Consider the following 17,349-nt stretch of genomic DNA (forward strand, 5'->3'; position numbering starts at 1 on the left):
TTTGCTGTTTTAGAGTTTCCCCAGAAGGTGACCCCATATCTAAGATGAGAATGAAAGTATGCATGATATGCATTCAATACTGTTTTCTCACTACAGCATGATTTTAATGAACAAAGAAGATAACATGTTTTCCTCAGTTCTGCATTGAGATATTCAATATGCTTGTTCCATCTGATGTTACTCTGCAGCCAAAGTCCTAAGAATTTGGTTTCAATATTGTTACCCACTGGTTCGTCATTGATAGAGACTGATGGGATAAACATGTCCTTGTTAGGATCATTGTGGAATTTTAGAGCAATGGTTTTCTTACTGTTTATTACAAGATGATTACTTTGTGCCCAGCTGCTAAGTTGTTTCGTGACCATGTTTACTGTCTGCTGTAACTGTTCGTCACCATCGTCTCCTTTTAGTAGAATCGTGGTGTCAGCTGCAAATATGATTGTTCTGTGTGCATCAACATTTAAGGTTAGATCATTTATGTACAGAAGAAACAGAAGGGGTCCCAATACTGATCCTTGGGGTACACCACATTTAATTTGTTTATAGTCAGATAAGTGATTAGATACAGTTTTTAGTTCAATATTTGTGTGCTTGATGCACACTGCCTGCTTACGATTAGTCAGGAAGGAACTGATCCACTTGTTGGACAGACCTCGAATACTGTATCTTTCAAGCTTTGATAGCAGAATTTTATGGTCCACCATGTCAAAAGCTTTTGACAAGTTAATAAATACTCCTATTGTTTCCTGTTTTTTGTCCATCAGGTTTAGGATGGAATTGATGAACTCATAGACAGCAGTTGTCGTTGACCTCTTATTTCTGAATCCATGTTGTTCATTACATAGGATGCTGTTTTTATTTATAAATTTCATAAGTTTCTCATACATAACTTTTTCCAGTACTTTAGAGATGCAGGAGGAAATTGTGATGGGTCTGTAGTTATTTACATTGTCTTTATCCCCTTTTTTATATACGGGAATAACTTTTGATGTTTTCAACACATCGGGGAAAGTGCCTGCCTGAAGTGAGCAGTCACATAAGTGTGTGAGTATTTCAATTAGATTTGATGCGCTCTTCTTTAACATTGTTGCAGGTCTACCATCAATACCTTCTGATTTGTAATTTTTTAGTCCTTTTATTGCTTTAGCTACTTCATCTTGTGAAACAGAACTGATGTACATTGATCCTCTACATGCAATTATTTTATATTCATTTGCCTGGGTGCTCTTAAAGTTTGATTGTAACATCTTATCAGCAACACCTGTGAAAAAGTTGTTAAATGTGTTGGCTACTTCTAAGGGGTTTGTTACTTTTTTTTATTTTTATGTGATAGTGTTATATTTTTGCAAGATTGTCTGTATTCTCCACATTCTTTTTTTATAACACTCCACATAGCCTTTGATTTATTAGCTGAATTATAAATGATTTCATCATTATGCATTATTTTTGCTGCTTTTATTACTTTTCTTAATATTTTGGCGTATTTTTTATAGTATGCGTGTACTACAGGTGAGGAATTTTTTGAGTTACATATTTCATTAAGTAGTCTTTTCTTCTGGCATGAAACCCTTATGCCCTTTGTGATCCAGCTGTTTGTTCGGGAGTCACCCCTTATTGTTAATGTTTTCAGTGGGAATGCAAGTTCAAGGAAATGGGTTAAAGTATCAATGAAACTGTTGAATTTTTCATTTATATCGTTCATTTTGTACACTCCTGGCCATTTTTCTTTCTGTAATAAGTTGTTGAAGTAGTTTACATTATGCTGATTATAACTTCGATATGCTGTTCTGAAAGACATGTTGTTAATAATACTGCCTTGTACTTTTATGCTTAATATTTGAGCATGATGGTCACTAAAACCAGCATTGAAAGTTTTTAGTGAGGTGTTGTGTAAACTCTTCTTGACTAGAAACTGATCAAGAGCTGTTTGGCAAGTTTCTGTTACTCGGGTAGCTGCTTTTACTTCAGCCTTTAAATTGCAGCACGTTGCAAGGTTCAAAATGGTCTCCCTATTTCCACTATTCGTGAGGAAATCAATATTGAAGTCACCATAGATTATCAATTCACAATCCATTTTATTTACTTTATTTAGAAATGACTCCATTTTGTTTAAGAAAAGTTCAAAATTCCCGTATGGTGATCGGTAAACTGTAGCAATAATCAGGTTGAACTGAGTAATTTTTATAGCTGCAGTTTCATAATCCTTTTCAACATTTGCCCTAGTTAAGTCAGGTAGTGTAATAAAATCTATATTATCCTTTGTGTAAATTGCTACCCCACCCTGTTTGGTGTTTTTCCTGCAGCCAAAACAAATTTGTTTATTTTAGTGTTCTGGATTAAGCCAGTGCTCAGAAATGCATAACACAGAGATGTCATTAAGTTCATGTGTTAACAGTATGTTAATTTCGTCAATCTCATTACGGAGGGATTGCACATTTCGGTGATAAATTTTTAGTTCGGGCGTATTCACGATTTGGTAATTGGGAATCATATCTACAGCATCACATACCTCTAGTTTAAATTAGGAATCTCAGCAGAGTTGTATTTTCTTTCTTCTTTGTTTTGTTTTCCTCACTGTTGTTGGAAGGATGTTCAGGAAGCTGATCAGATTGTTCTATCCCTCACAAGTCTTTCTTTAATTATTTCACTAACATGATCACAAACAAACCTTTTCCCTTCATAGTTCAAATGCATTCCAGGAAAGTTAAGAATTTCCTTGGAAAGGAATCTGAGAAAATTATTGCACCATTTAACACTTGAGATTGGTTATGTCAGTACCATCTGCTCACAGAGCTATGCGCACTCAAATTTATGGTAGTGTATTGACTGACTAATTCAGATACTGTTGTTTGACAGAAACACTGTGACAGGCTACTGCAGTCTGTCCATGATGTGGAGAAGCTGATCCTGAATTGCACTTTTTGCTTCATTATCTGTGACCGCCTTTATTGTGATATGTGTAGTTGTAGAACAATCTATGTTGGAGTCCTGAAAATCCTCATCAGTTGCAACCAGAGCCTCTGACAGATGTGAAAAAAAGATTTTGGTGTATAATTATTGCAACATGAATTACTGGACTGATCTTTTTCTGCAAGACTATTACTTCTGTTATGTACATGAACATACTGCAACATTTTTTCTGAAAACTAACAAAAAGACCTACTGTTATTTCGCTCAGAACAATCTAAGAGCAAACATTATCAATTTTTTACAGCAATGTTATGAGGATAGTTAGCATAATCCCAACAAAATTTATTATCAAGTTTTAATCTCAAAATTTCAACGTTGTCAATTTATACTTTCTGCCTGTGACCACATTTTAGTCGTATTCTGTAAGGAAACCTGTTACAGGTTGTGATCTGTTTAGAATGTGTTTTTCTTAATTTCGTAACAAAGAATTGACAGGAAACCTTTTATTAATGCACATGATATAAAGTTTTGTGTGCGTGTGTGGGGAGGATTATGGCTGGACGGACTGGCGAAATGCTATTCACATGTCCCACGATCATAGAGCGCTCCTCACACTGACTAGTAGATAGCAGTCAGCCTGTTAGATCAGGCTTAATGCCTAATCCATGTGTTGCATTAGAAACTGTCGGAAAGTTAGCTTTCAGCCAACAAGGTCTTTGTCAAAAATAAACATACACACACATGCAACTCACACTGACGACAACAGTCTCTGGCAGCTGGCTCCAGCCGGTCTCTTGTTCTTGGGACATTATCATAATGACTAGAATACTTTTGAAATTTAGATGTTGTGGTGGACAGATTATATTTCAGTGTGAGATATGTGAGCTGTCAAGTAACACTACATGTCTCGACAAAATGTTTATAGTTAAACAATTATCTCTTTTATTTCCTTGTACTCCACTATAGATGTATAATACTATCAGGTGAAACATGTTTGATAAAACCAACAATAAAAATTTTGTTGGGAAAAAATTGAGATTAATAAGTCTTGTGCGTGTTATTATCATAATGTATAGTGAACATTACTTCTTCTGTTGGAGTGAGGATCATTTTCGTATTACTAAAAATATTTATAATGGCTGGTTTCATGTATTTCATGATAGCATATACTGAGAATGACAGCCCACATTTTCAGTAACTGTTATGCTTATTTAACACTGCACACATCTGTTGTACCATTTACTGCTTAAACTATCAGCCCCTCCTCACCACTGGTTCTACCAGTTTCCTCCTTCACTATCTCCAATTTTGGTTTTAGAAAAATTATATTAAAATCACCGGGAATCTTTTTGTTTTTACTTTTAAATACAGCTTCAAATTGATTTATGAATAGATTACAATACCCTTCATATTTGTATATTCCTAAATATATTGCAGTTCACCATATGTAGAGCAATTCCTCCTTTTGCCATTTTTGTTCTATGAAGTGATACACTAACCTAAAACCTGTAACACTTAACATATCTACATATAGTGCTCACATTATGTTCAGAGGTTCTATTTTCTATTTGGTAATGGTCACCTTGTTTCAACAGCAACTATCTTGTTTTTTTATAATGTTGTTTATTACATGGGAAATAATTTGTCTGGTGGTCTCACATCGTGAAAGTTGTAGTTTATAATTTTGGTGCCCATCTTCGATAAGTAAGTAGTGGACAACTATTTTTTCTTTCAACATTATTGCAGAAACGTAAGGAAGAGATGTAGGATAAGTTATCTGCCTGCCACAATAATCCAATGAATGTTCTGGTATGGTACAAATAGCATTCTGGGAGGAGGGATTTTGTTATTACTATTGAATACAAAGTAAACCACTTTAAAGTTCACTTCCAAGCTAAATGTGGAAGAATAACTGGAACTAAGTTTTATAATTTTCTTCGCAAGATTTACTCAAGGCATTGTTTACAATCACATTACATTAGAAAACAATAAAAAATTATTGACATATATACAATACAAAAATATGTTGAAATTATTTATGCGAGCTAACAAATCTAATACTAAAACTGCCAACCTTTATTACAGTATTAAACAAGATGTTACTGATTTGCAAAACTAGATACAAGTATTGCAGATTACATTTGAATATGGCAGTCTTTATCATTAACGTGTAATTTCTGACACTACATTATCTCCAGCCTTTTGAAGACCACTCCAACTGAATTCTGTGTTATAGTGCACATCACGTGATGCCACACTCGTTTTGTCATTATCTCCCCCCCCCCCCCCCAATTTTAAGAAATATTAAAAGCTAAAGATCAATCATAGCAATACCAGCAAGCTGTAAATGTGAATTCATACATAGTGCTACTACCTTGCAGCAACAAAACACTGATATACCCATCAAACAATCTATTCAAATTTTATAAAACCTCCAACCATTGAGATACCCATCACACAATCTATTCAAATTTTATATGACCTAAGGATCATGTTTATACAGCTCTTGAATGAGCTACATTATAGTCATACAAGGGCTATGAGAACAGCAAGATTTGTACAATAGGATATATTCATTATCTGTGCCCTCATGCAGAGACTTTTTCAGTATCTAACATCTTGTAGAGTTGTTACACTGATACATAATTTCAGTGGCCTCGGATTCACACAAACTGTATCATTGACACAAGCAAGCTTGGCGGTAACTTAAATGACGAACTGCATTACTAACACACCATAAAAAAGTCATGTATAATATTAAACGTTGCACCCAATGATGATTAAGGTTTACAGTAAAGACAATTTTATTGTTGGTCCCAGTATGTACTAATAATAAAAAAAAAAAAACTGTACAAAAAGGCTGACAATCATAATTGCAGACACTTAAAATTAAAGTACTTCTTTACAAGGTGTGTATGGAAATGTTAAATGCAAGGACCATAATAAGGAAAGGAAAATAACTGGAAACAAATCAGGCAAATTAATTACAGACTTGAATTTTATTAGTATATAAGCAAACAGATTGTCACTTTCCTTGTTGTTGGACTTTTGAGTAATGAATAGAAGGATTAAGACATTAGTGAGTTATTTCAGTTTCTGAATAGTCCAATTTCTTAGAATAGGAAATACCTGTAGATACAGACACCCTTGGTTAACTGCTTAAAAGTTTTGCTATATGCAGATTACCCAATAACAGTTCAAAAGTTTTTGAAACAAAAACATGTTTTCAACTGTGCTCATAGGTATATGAGTGGCTCCAGCTTATTAATGCAGCAACATCTTACAAGCTCTAAATACTTGAGAAAACACTATAAAACTAATTAACCCAAACACAACTCTGTTTCAGTACAAGGCGCATTATGTTTTCCATTTATTAACAAAATACATAGATGTCCTGTACAGTTAAAGTTGTCAGAATAACTCACTTGGTCTCAGAATGTACAGCATTGCCTGCTAACCTTACAACATACTTTTTAAGAATATGGGTACAAATAGTTTGCGCTATGGCAGATTTACCCTGTTTTTATGTTACTGTGAGTACCATCTGATGATACATGTGTTTTCTAAAGCAGATTATACACCTCATTCAAACATTTCACATAACAAACTTTTCCGAGTTTTCTTACATTCATCCACGTTTTCTGTCAGGAAATCTTAAAAACTGAGGGCACATTAAAATCCCCCTTTTTTTAGCTAAACAATAGCTGAAAATTTAATAATCATGAGGGTTTTGAATATTAAATGAAATATGCCCAACTGATATAACAAAAAGTTCATGCCCATTTACATTGCTACATATTACATCAATTGCATGACTTACAATTCACAAGCACAAGTTTGGAAACATTTTTAACATTTTAAAGAGGAAGCAGTAAGTTAGGGGGTTAACAACCTTCTTACTGATTGGCGAGGATTCAAAATAAATAAAAGATCTTGTTTCAGAGTCTACTTTAACATGACGACTGTCACAAGTCCACAGAAGGTCCTTCTGCCTGACACCATGCACTTGCCACCAGCCACAGTAGAACTAAAGCCTGCCGCCGAGGCCTGGCGGTGAAACATTCATCAGTATGAATGCGGCAGTCAATATGTTTAATAAAGATAACTTCTTTCTGATCATAAAAGCATATTCATTCTCATATACAACTGAAAAACACATGCTTTCATGAACAAGTGGTTTCATTAGCACAAAAGCATTTCAGATTCCTAATGACAGTAGTTCTGTTAGTTTTACTATGTTTGAGTGACTATGGCAATACACATGGAACATGTATTTGACTGCACGTTTAGTCTCATTCTGAGAAGTTGGTATCTGTAATTTATTTTAAATTTTCTCTGTAACCACCAGCAAAGCAACTCAAAAAGTTGGTCTCTGTATAACAATTTGTGAACTGCAAAATTCAGTACAACAGTTCTCGACTGAATGTTTTTGTCTTGATAGAACAGATGTAATAAAACTAATGGATACATTAGTCTTTATTGGCTGAGGTTGTAAAAGATCCCACAGTAAAACAATGTGCTCTAAATGTAAAACAACATAACTGTACAATACAGCTAAGACCTTGAGCACTATATCATTGAAATAGAAAGTAATCAAGAAAGAAGAGCTCTACAACAAAACAATACAGGGTGATTTCTCACATGTACTGATGTTTTTGTTCTTGCAATACTTCTTTAACATGTTGAATACCATATGGCTGCCACCAACTACAGCAGAAGACTGTGCTGAGGCTGCCAGCAGCTTCGTGGCAGTCGTAATGTTAAATACAGAATAGGCAGTGTTGATACAAAGCAATGTTCTTGATGCATCTTCTCTTTGTTTCATGCAACATTGATTACGCACTATATGTATATATTATTGTCATCAAAAATGTGTCAAATCCTAAAATACAAACTTCAACTTTTTCAAACAATGGCTACACTTTTGACTATCAGCTTAATTTCCAGCAAATAATAGAGGTCTTAGTTGTATAATTGTCAAAGGCATTTTATTCTTCAGAACAATGAATTTTCAGCTGTGGTACGATGATGCAGATGACTTTTCTTTCTTTTAATTATTGTAATCTAGGAAACAAACACATATTCTTTTAGTGTATGTAATGGCATCCATAAATGATAATTCTGAAAATGAAACACTAAAATTTAAACACATTTTACAAATTTCTATTATGGCTCTTACTGAAAGTTAACCAATTTAACCATAATTTATATTACAGCAGATAAATTACTGTTTTACTGGATTTTAAAAAGGAATACATATATAATATGTAGCTAGGTAACCCACAGTATTTTCCCAGATAAAAGGCTGAAAATAGCTTTTTTGTTACCAAAGCACTGCTATAATTTACCTGCCATTTACAACGTTCAATCACCAGTTCAGTTTCCTTTAACATCACAAGAAGTCTAGCTGCAAAGTTTGAATTTTTAAAACGTTCAGTCGTGAGAACTTTATCTACAACATTCTGCAACTGACAGGTACACAACATGTTTCAACATACAATTTTTTTTTTTTTTTTGTAGGGTTTAAAGTCACAGTGACAGTAAGGTCATTAAGGACGGCACAGTATATATATATATATTAATACAATATGTAAAATGTCGGGAAATGAAATACATTCCAGTTATCGCAGTCACCTTCTTTTTTCCAAAACAGCAGTGGTTATGAATTACTCATTGTACATTCCATCAATAAGAAAGTCCATTTTACTATAATGCCTTCGTTCCCAAAATTCTGTTCCTTTTCTGTAAAAAAGCATTGCTAGGACGACTACTACAGGTACTGCTAAAATTAACAAAACCACAGGTATTACAAAGTCACTTTTCTCTGAACTTGAAGACTGTGGACTTTTTTGTTGTTTCATTTCAATGTCAGTATCTGAAGTAACAAGTGGCTTGGACTTTTTCTTCAGAGGGGGGTAAGCTCTATACACATCACGTGAATTGGACTCGTTTAGGGTTGCTTCGCTTTTGAAATCTGTAGAGTTAACGCTATTATTGGCAATTTTGAAATCATCATGGTTACTGCTGTTACCTGTACTTTTGAACTCTATAGCGTCATTTTTTAATCCTGTGGTTGAAGTACTTGACTTATTACTGCCTGTTGTGTTACAACATGAAACACATCTCGGGTCTGCTGTATAGTTTCCAATGTTTTGTTCAGAACTGTGCGTTTCACAACAGTTGCATGCCGATTTAATTTCTGTGTTGTCATCGAGGTCAACAAATGGTTCATACGGCTCTGCTCCTTTTCTCGGCACAATTTTTGGCGAGACGCCCTTTCTTGGTACCACAGATGGATGATCACTTACTTCTCCCACATTTAACGGGAAAGAATCTTTGATAAAATCAGTTGCTTCACTCGGTACCAGTTTGGTGGCTTCGCCAGCTGCTGCTGTACTTACAGGTATCTCCAGTAATCCACCTTCGGTTTGAATAGCTTCATGGAAATTATTAGAATGATTTGGAGTTACACCAGTACCATTGTCAAACAAAGTTTGTTCTGAAATGGTTTTTTGAACCAATTCCTTCGGTTTCTTAGATTCTGAAACTATTGTATCGTTGGCAATCACAGAAGAACCTCCTTCTAAGGCAATCGGACGATGTTCAAAGTTTTGTTTAGAGCCATTTACAGATTTTGCATTGGGTTCAAAAAGCCCAGTTATATCGTACACATCTGTTTTAGATGCATCCTGTTGCAAACTGTTGGGCTTCTCTGTTGTTAGTAGAGTATTATCGGCCGAGAGCACTGCAGCGAAGCACAAAATTTCAGTAATACGAAACAGTAACATTTTCACAGGCCCTAATCAACTGTCATAATATTTTAGACTGCAGAAACTCACAACACAAGCTCAGACGTTATCCACTACACAACTGTTCCCTTCCAGCTGACAGCAGGATAGCAAACTTTTCGACAAAATATCTGCAGCGTAGCTGGATTTCCACACTCAATGAAAACTTGCACAATGCACATGTATACCCCCGCTACAGGACGTGCCAGGGAACTGGCCAATGAATTGGAAGTGAAGTACCCTACTGGCTACCAACTGGCATGACAATCATAAAAGTATTAATCTTCGACGCTTTCTGAACCTTTAAAAATGCATATAGATAACGATAACGATTTTAGCATGAAGTATTAAGAGATATTTTAAATGACTCGAATTTACCGGTACCTGGACTGCAGTTGAAATGAGTGCACTAAGTACGTCAGAAATGAAAGGATCAATACGTTATACATAGTTATGAAAAAAAAGTGTACAATAATAAAATTGAAGTCGGATCCTGGACAATTTGTACACGTTTGCGTTCAAATGGCGGATGTCAAGTTTTCTGATCCCCAGGAACGTTGGCTAGACTGTATTTAAATTTGTCTCAGCTGTTATTATTTATAACGTAGGCGGTGAAGGGTGTAGGACAGGTCAAAATAATGTAAACATTGGGGCCGTGCTATTGTTTGACACAACGACTGTGCCGTTTCTTTAAAGAGCCTATAAAGGGCAGAAATTATCTAACACTTACAAAGAGCAGTTCAGCAATAAACTCTGTAAATATGAGGAGCAGGAGTAATTCAGGTGTTAGGTTAGATTATTACCAACGAATTGTACAAAAAATTATTATGAGCCATCAAGTGAGTACAAAACCCAGTAATATCTTGTACATAAAAGTATTGGCATAAGTGTCAGTTTTTTCCGTTCTTTGTTTATGAATCTTGCTGCTTGGCGTATGACGCCTTTTTTCTCATGGACAAATATGAAATGGGACAGACAATATAGAAGTTATGAAACTTCAAGAAGAAACTGAATAACATAAGTCAGTACAGTTATTTTGTTGGTATTTCGTAAGCATCAAATAACGCTCCCTCTAAGATAACACGTCCCCTTCCCCCTCCCCCCCCCCACCTTTTCCAAAACTGTTTGTGGCATGTAAAATTTGGCTGTTTTATATGAAATCACCCATAAAATCACCGTGTGGAATCCTTTATATTGTTGTGTGCAGTTTAGAATGTGAGACGCAGGTGATTTAAAATACGATATTAACCCTAATTATTAGATAAGTACAGACGTAAAAATGTAGTTTCTACATTGCTGTAGTTTTAACGGAGGGGTTACGTAATGCTGTAATACGTAGCATACTTATGTGTCTTTTACAATGTTTTTGCACTTCAACATATCATCGTACATTCAACATCCAGTACTGGGTAAAGTTGATCTCTAAATTTTTCCATGCATTAGTCTTTAGCTTTGTGCAAGTATGTTTTCCAATGCTATAGAACCATCTTTCATTAAAACATCATCTTGGACTTTACTTATCTGTTGAAATTCAGCAAGTAACCTTCCTGCCATCCTTTTGCCGTGCTGTATATCCCATAACTTCAGTTTCATTTTCATCATGGCTGTAATTGCATCTTGTATTTCATTGTTCTTCCTGATACATTTTTTGGTTTTCCTGACTGTATGAGTAATTACTGACGTGGATCACTCCCTTGCTTGGAGAATAACCCTTTGTTTTAAACAGAGCTTGGTTATGAAATCTCCTGTTAAATTTATAGAAACAATCTAGGTCAATTTTGCTCTTCCGTTTACTTGCTTTCCAATTGATTCTTCAAATTTCCTAATTACAAAAAATGCATCAGATGGACACTTATTGACTTATTTCGAGTTGTATGCAATAGTCCAGACTGGACTGTAATTATGAAAGACAAGACTTGTCACCTTTTTGTGCAAAGAAATTAAAATTGTAATTTTTTTAAGAATGAAAGGAAGCAGTAACTAACAAACATCCAGTTTAAACAGAACATAAGCTCTACTGGATATGCTATTATAGTCACAATTTTTTAGCACAAAATTGGAGAGACCATAAATGTCTTCTAATTCTGAGTAACTTAATTTTTCTATTGCAATTTTAATATCATAGATTTCAAGAAAGTTTTTCAATCAGTTTCAACAAAAACATATATTAAAACAGTAATGAATATATAGGCCCACATCTCAATTAGAGCTAAATAGAAATGAGTTGCACTAGGATACTCAGTATCATCGAAACTCTCTTGGCAGGCCTAGAGAAAGTTTCCCGAACTGAGAAATTCTGTTTATGATGTAGAACTGTTTTCCTGTGGTGATTACAAACTTTTGACAATGAAAAGAAGCACTATACAGAACAAATTCAACAGAAAAAATCTTCTAGAAGAAAATCAAGACTGAGATAATGTGTAGTATACACATAACATAACTTGACACATTTCACAGGGGATGCTCCAATAATAAGCATGCAATCACCACCTAACACATTGACTGCTGCAGAGTTAGGAGGGTGGGTGGAGGGATGTGCAGGAGGAACAAGCCTCACCTCCTCATTGAATTGCAAACAGTACACTAAAATCAACACTGTATTCAGAATGCCTAACAGTATGCTACAATGCTATGTTATGCTCTATTGTTTCCTAGCTAAGGTTGGCAATGGGCATAAACAATGTGAACTGACTCAGTCACCCGACTTCCACAAATTCCTCTGATCCCATAAAATAAAGAGGGCCAAATAATACTGTGTATGTTATGCAAGTACCACTGTGACAAGAGAGTATAAATTATCAACAAAAAATGGAGGCATGACATCCACTCCTTATTAATAACATCTCAACTTAGTGGAATAATGCCATTGCAGTCCATAGAGTGCCTAGCTCCGATGCTGCCATTGTCGATGCATATAAATAATATCTTTTGTGTGGACTTTGCGCTTGGCATAATATTGTTCAACAGTAATTGAGAGTCACAAACACAAGAAAGGGATAGTACAGAGTCCCCTATGGCAGCAAAACTTCAATTCATTAACAGTCTTACTACCATTATATCTGGGTGTGTTACTGAAGTTGTTTGCAAAAATCTATTATTTGTTACTTGTGGAAAAATGTAAAAATCTGTTGAATGCATTGCAGTTTGCTGCTTTACTGAATAGTGGTAGCATATTAAATTGAGACTATTAAGACAGGATAGTGATTATGATGTGCTATGTAAATTGTCCCAAGGTTGATAAATTATTGCAATTAGTGCTTCTCTTACATCAGGAGCAGCTAGTGCCATCATGGATCTAACGGGTTTCTGTGACCTTCCCCATTCGGGGGTGGGGTCCTGAGGGAAACTGTTGAAAACCTGGAACAAAGCTCTGTCGGTCTTCGTTCACATCTCAGAGATTCAATTAATTCAAATGATCATCATAACATACCAGTATCAAATTTTAATTCACTTCATAGTATGGTTTGTCCATTAGTGGAGACGGAGCTTCCAGCTCGGAGACGATTGAGCACGGCATTGCCACGATGCCTCCGTGAAGCCAAAGGGTAGGTGGAGATAAACTTGAGATGATGGCCATAGCAGTACTTCGGGATATCAGCAAGGGTGTGGGATGATCAGGTACAGGGTTGATCCTTGAGATGAACAAATGTGTGAATCAGATTCTGAAAGTGACATGCCCACAGCAACGGTCCGAGAACCTGAAATGCTTTTGAAATACATAAATAATTTTCAAGGACACTACAGTCTGTAAAAAGGAAGATTAGTACATACAATCTGTTAAATAATGTCTGGTTTGCATTGAAATCTATTGATTCGGAAGTGGTAAGTAAAAAATCCAGTTCATTCAGACTGAAAAATTTATTGCAAGTTTGAATTGAGTATATGTTATGTAATTTCATAACCAAATTCTGTGTAGAATATGGTCCATTGCAAACTGATTGATAACCGTATCATACTGGTACTGAGTGTCTGGTTCATTCACCATTTCATTATAGGAAACAGGATTTACTAACACACTGTTCTCAGTAGGACAACAACAATCAAGACTGTGTTGGCCGATTGTTGAACTGCCTTCTGGTATAAACAGCTGGGAATCTCATTCATTGCAAACCAAAATATTTACCCACATCATGACACAGCACTGACATGACTGTTAATTGTTCCACATATTACAGATCACAATATAACATTATCTTTAGTAGAAGTTCCTTGTCTAGTGTCTGTCATTTGTGTTGGTTTATCATGGACTTCATTGTTATCAAATTTCTGAAAGCATAGGGATAACTTCACATTAACATATCATTATGAATCTAGCTCATCATCATCAATCAAACGAGACCACACACAAAACAGACAGGTGAAACCAAGTAAGCAATTCCACAGAAGGATCGTATTTCAGAGTACAAAACACATAACCTACTATACATGTGGCAGTTTGATATTATTCACAAAATACAAACAAAACCACTTGGAAACAAAAACTATCTTTCATGTAATTGCTCCATCTGGAGTGACTGAATTGTGTACTTCTCTGATTTGGATAGGGAAGATGAACTACTCCTATTATCTTGGAGTTATTTATTTTCTCTATGTGTTAAGAATAATATAAATAATTTGAAAAATCTTAGTACTATTCAACATCACCACGAGTAATCTAATCAACTGCAGCTAATGGAAAACAGTAAAGTATCATTATTTTAATCTGTGGTAGACCTGTGAAACAAATATCATCTTTAGTGTGTCAATGTACATATTTTTAGTCACTCTGTACATTGTGATACCTACTGCAATTGGCTTAGTAATAACATATTAATATATGAAAGATCTCTTATATTTTCTTACTAAACATCAGTGTAGAGCTTATATTAGGCACATAAAACATACAGTTCTCGAATTGAAGATCAGTACTTCACATTATACGTTCATTTATTCCTTTAGGCATAGTGTTTTCTAATATATTGATGATGGCAAAGCCCTCTAATCCTGTGGCTGTTTGGATAACCAAGCAAAATAGGTTCAAGTCTTCAATAATATATTTTCCTCGCCTTGAAATCATTGCACACATACTAGCCTTTTGTCGTAATTGTGTGATAAGTCTTTGCAATGCCTAATGTTTTTGGACGACAATTTATGTTCGAAGTAAATATACTAACTTCCACTTCTTTTATGAGATGACTTGCTTGACGTGCTCGGCCAACTTTCCTTGCTGCTGCAAACTTTCTTTCACTTTCTTCTCCGAAGTATGCTGCTAGGTACAGGAATCTCTTAACTCTTTCTACTTATAAAAATAAGTAGACATACAAATATAATAGAGGGAAACATTCCACGTGGGAAAAATATATCTAAAAACACAGATGATGTGACTTACCGAACGAAAGTGCTGGCAGGTCGATAGACACACAAACAAACACAAACATACACGTGAAATTCAAGCTTTCGCAACAGACTGTTGCCTCATCAGGAAAGAGGGAAGGAGAGGGTAAGACGAAAGAATGTGGGTTTTAAGGGAGAGGGTAAAGAGTCATTCCAATCCTGGGAGCGGAAAGACTTACCTTAGGGGGAAAAAAGGGGTATACACTCGCGCGCGCACACACACACATATCCATCCGCACATACACAGACACAAGCAGATATTTGTAAAGGCAAAGAGTTTGGGCAGAGATGTCAGTCGAGGCAGAAGTACAGAGGCAAAGATGTTGTTGAAAGACAGGTGAGGTATGAGCAGCGTCAAATTGAAATTAGCGGAGATTGAGGCCTGGTGGGTAACGAGAAGAGAGGATATACTGAAAGGCAAGTTCCCATCTCCGGAGTTCTGACAGGTTGGTATTAGTGGGAAGTATCCAGATAACCCGGACGGTGTAACATTGTGCCAAGATGTGCTGGCCGTGCACCAAGGCATGTTTAGCCACAGGGTGATCCTCATTACCAACAAACACTGTCTGCCTGTGTCCGTTCATGCGAATGGACAGTTTGTTGCTGGTCATTCCCACATAGAAAGCTTCACTGTGGTCCCTACCTTCTGGCTCCTACCCTTGTAAGCGCCCCCGGTGTAAAACCTGTCCCATGCTCCCTCCCACCACCATCTACTCCAGTCCTGTAACCCGGAAGGTGTACACGATCAAAGGCAGAGACACGTGTGAAAACACCCACGTGATTTACCAACTGACCTGCCTGCACTGTGAAGCTTTCTATGTGGGAATGACCAGCAACAAACTGTCCATTCGCATGAATGGACACAGGCAGACAGTGTTTTTGGTAATGAGGATCACCCTGTGGCTAAACATGCCTTGGTGCACGGCCAGCACATCTTGGCACAGTGTTACACCGTCCAGGTTATCTGGATACTTCCCACTAATACCAACTTGTCAGAACTCCGGAGATGGGAACTTGCCCTTCAGTATATCCTCTCTTCTCGTTACCCGCCAGGCCTCAATCTCCGCTAATTTCAATTTGCCGCTGCTTATACCTCACCTGTCTTTCAACAACATCTTTGCCTCTGTACTTCCGCCTCGACTGACATCTCTGCCCAAACTCTTTGCCTTTACAAATGTCTGATTGTGTCTGTATGTGCGGATGGATATGTGTGTGTGCGCGTGAGAGTGTATACCCCTTTTTTCCCCCTAAGGTAAGTCTTTCTGCTCCCGGGATTGGAATGACTCCTTACCCTCTCCCTTAAAACCCACATTCTTTCGTCTTTCCCTCTCCTTCCCTCTTTCCTGATGAGGCAACAGTTTGTTGCGAAAGCTTGAATTTCACGTGTATGTTTGTGTTTGTTTGTGTGTCTATCGACCTGCCAGTACTTTCGTTCGGTAAGTCACATCATCTGTGTTTTTAGATATATAGTAGACATACAAAGTTTCATTTGCTTCAACTAACGACATATATTTCAGCTTCAGACATTTTACAAATCCCACTCTTCATGTAAATATATACTGCTTCGTAAGCCTCTCATGTCTCCAAACATTAGAAAAAACTAATTTACATATAAGAGAAAGTTGGCATAAACATCATGTCCACTCTCAACCTGATCCGTATTACACGTCTTCCCTTCAATAAGACTAAGACAAGATTTTTTGTTCAAGAGTACCTTCTCAACTGTTCTTTTTTAACTAACAATAGTCACTGACACTGTTATCACAGAGTAACATAAATACTCCATGGTCCTCTCGTACGCCCTTGCACTAAAACTTTCATGGACCGCCCGACAGGCACTTGGTGTTGTTTAACTGCCATGTCTACATTCTTCTCATGACTGAATTTCAAAACTGCACACACAAAGGTGATGCACAGTAAGTATGAGTCTATCATCCCACACTCACTTCTAAAATATCGTGTGTTTGAGACGGTAGAAGGCAGAGTGGTTCTGGAATTTACACTGAAATTCTCGAAACACTACATATCCCCCCCTCAGATAAGACACACGATATTTTATACACAATCATTATGTAAATAATATCACTCATAACAACATTTCATATCATAACAATATACTTTTCTTATACATGTTTATACATTCATCTTTCACCTCCACAACAATCTTTTTTTTCTTCTCTAGAACAATCTATAGCTGAGCATTTCTGTATTCTGTTCTTACTTTACTTTGATATCCAGACATCAGCATTTATTTGTGGTTCAGTCAGCTTCCCCAGTA

The 17,349-nt window shown here is 36.2% G+C and overlaps 2 protein-coding genes across 3 annotated transcripts in view; one reads left to right on the forward strand and one right to left on the reverse strand.

Moving 5' to 3' along the window:
* Positions 1-8,474: 8,474 nt before the first annotated feature.
* On the reverse strand, positions 8,475-9,887 carry LOC126475095 (uncharacterized). Its single transcript, XM_050102673.1, has one exon. The coding sequence runs from the start codon at positions 9,696-9,698 to the stop codon at positions 8,577-8,579; it is 1,122 nt and encodes a 373-aa protein (XP_049958630.1). The 5' UTR covers positions 9,699-9,887; the 3' UTR covers positions 8,475-8,576.
* A 403-nt stretch (positions 9,888-10,290) lies between these two features.
* LOC126475093 (probable phosphorylase b kinase regulatory subunit alpha) overlaps positions 10,291-17,349 on the forward strand; it is a 263,393-nt gene continuing 256,334 nt past the window's right edge. For both annotated transcript variants that reach the window (XM_050102666.1, XM_050102667.1), the window contains exon 1: positions 10,291-10,537. In XM_050102666.1, the coding sequence (XP_049958623.1) occupies positions 10,460-10,537 (78 nt within the window). In that variant the 5' untranslated portion in view covers positions 10,291-10,459. The remainder of the gene's footprint in view (positions 10,538-17,349) is intronic.

Source organism: Schistocerca serialis, chromosome 4, assembly GCF_023864345.2.
Source record: "Schistocerca serialis cubense isolate TAMUIC-IGC-003099 chromosome 4, iqSchSeri2.2, whole genome shotgun sequence".
Classification (NCBI taxonomy): domain Eukaryota; kingdom Metazoa; phylum Arthropoda; class Insecta; order Orthoptera; family Acrididae; genus Schistocerca; species Schistocerca serialis.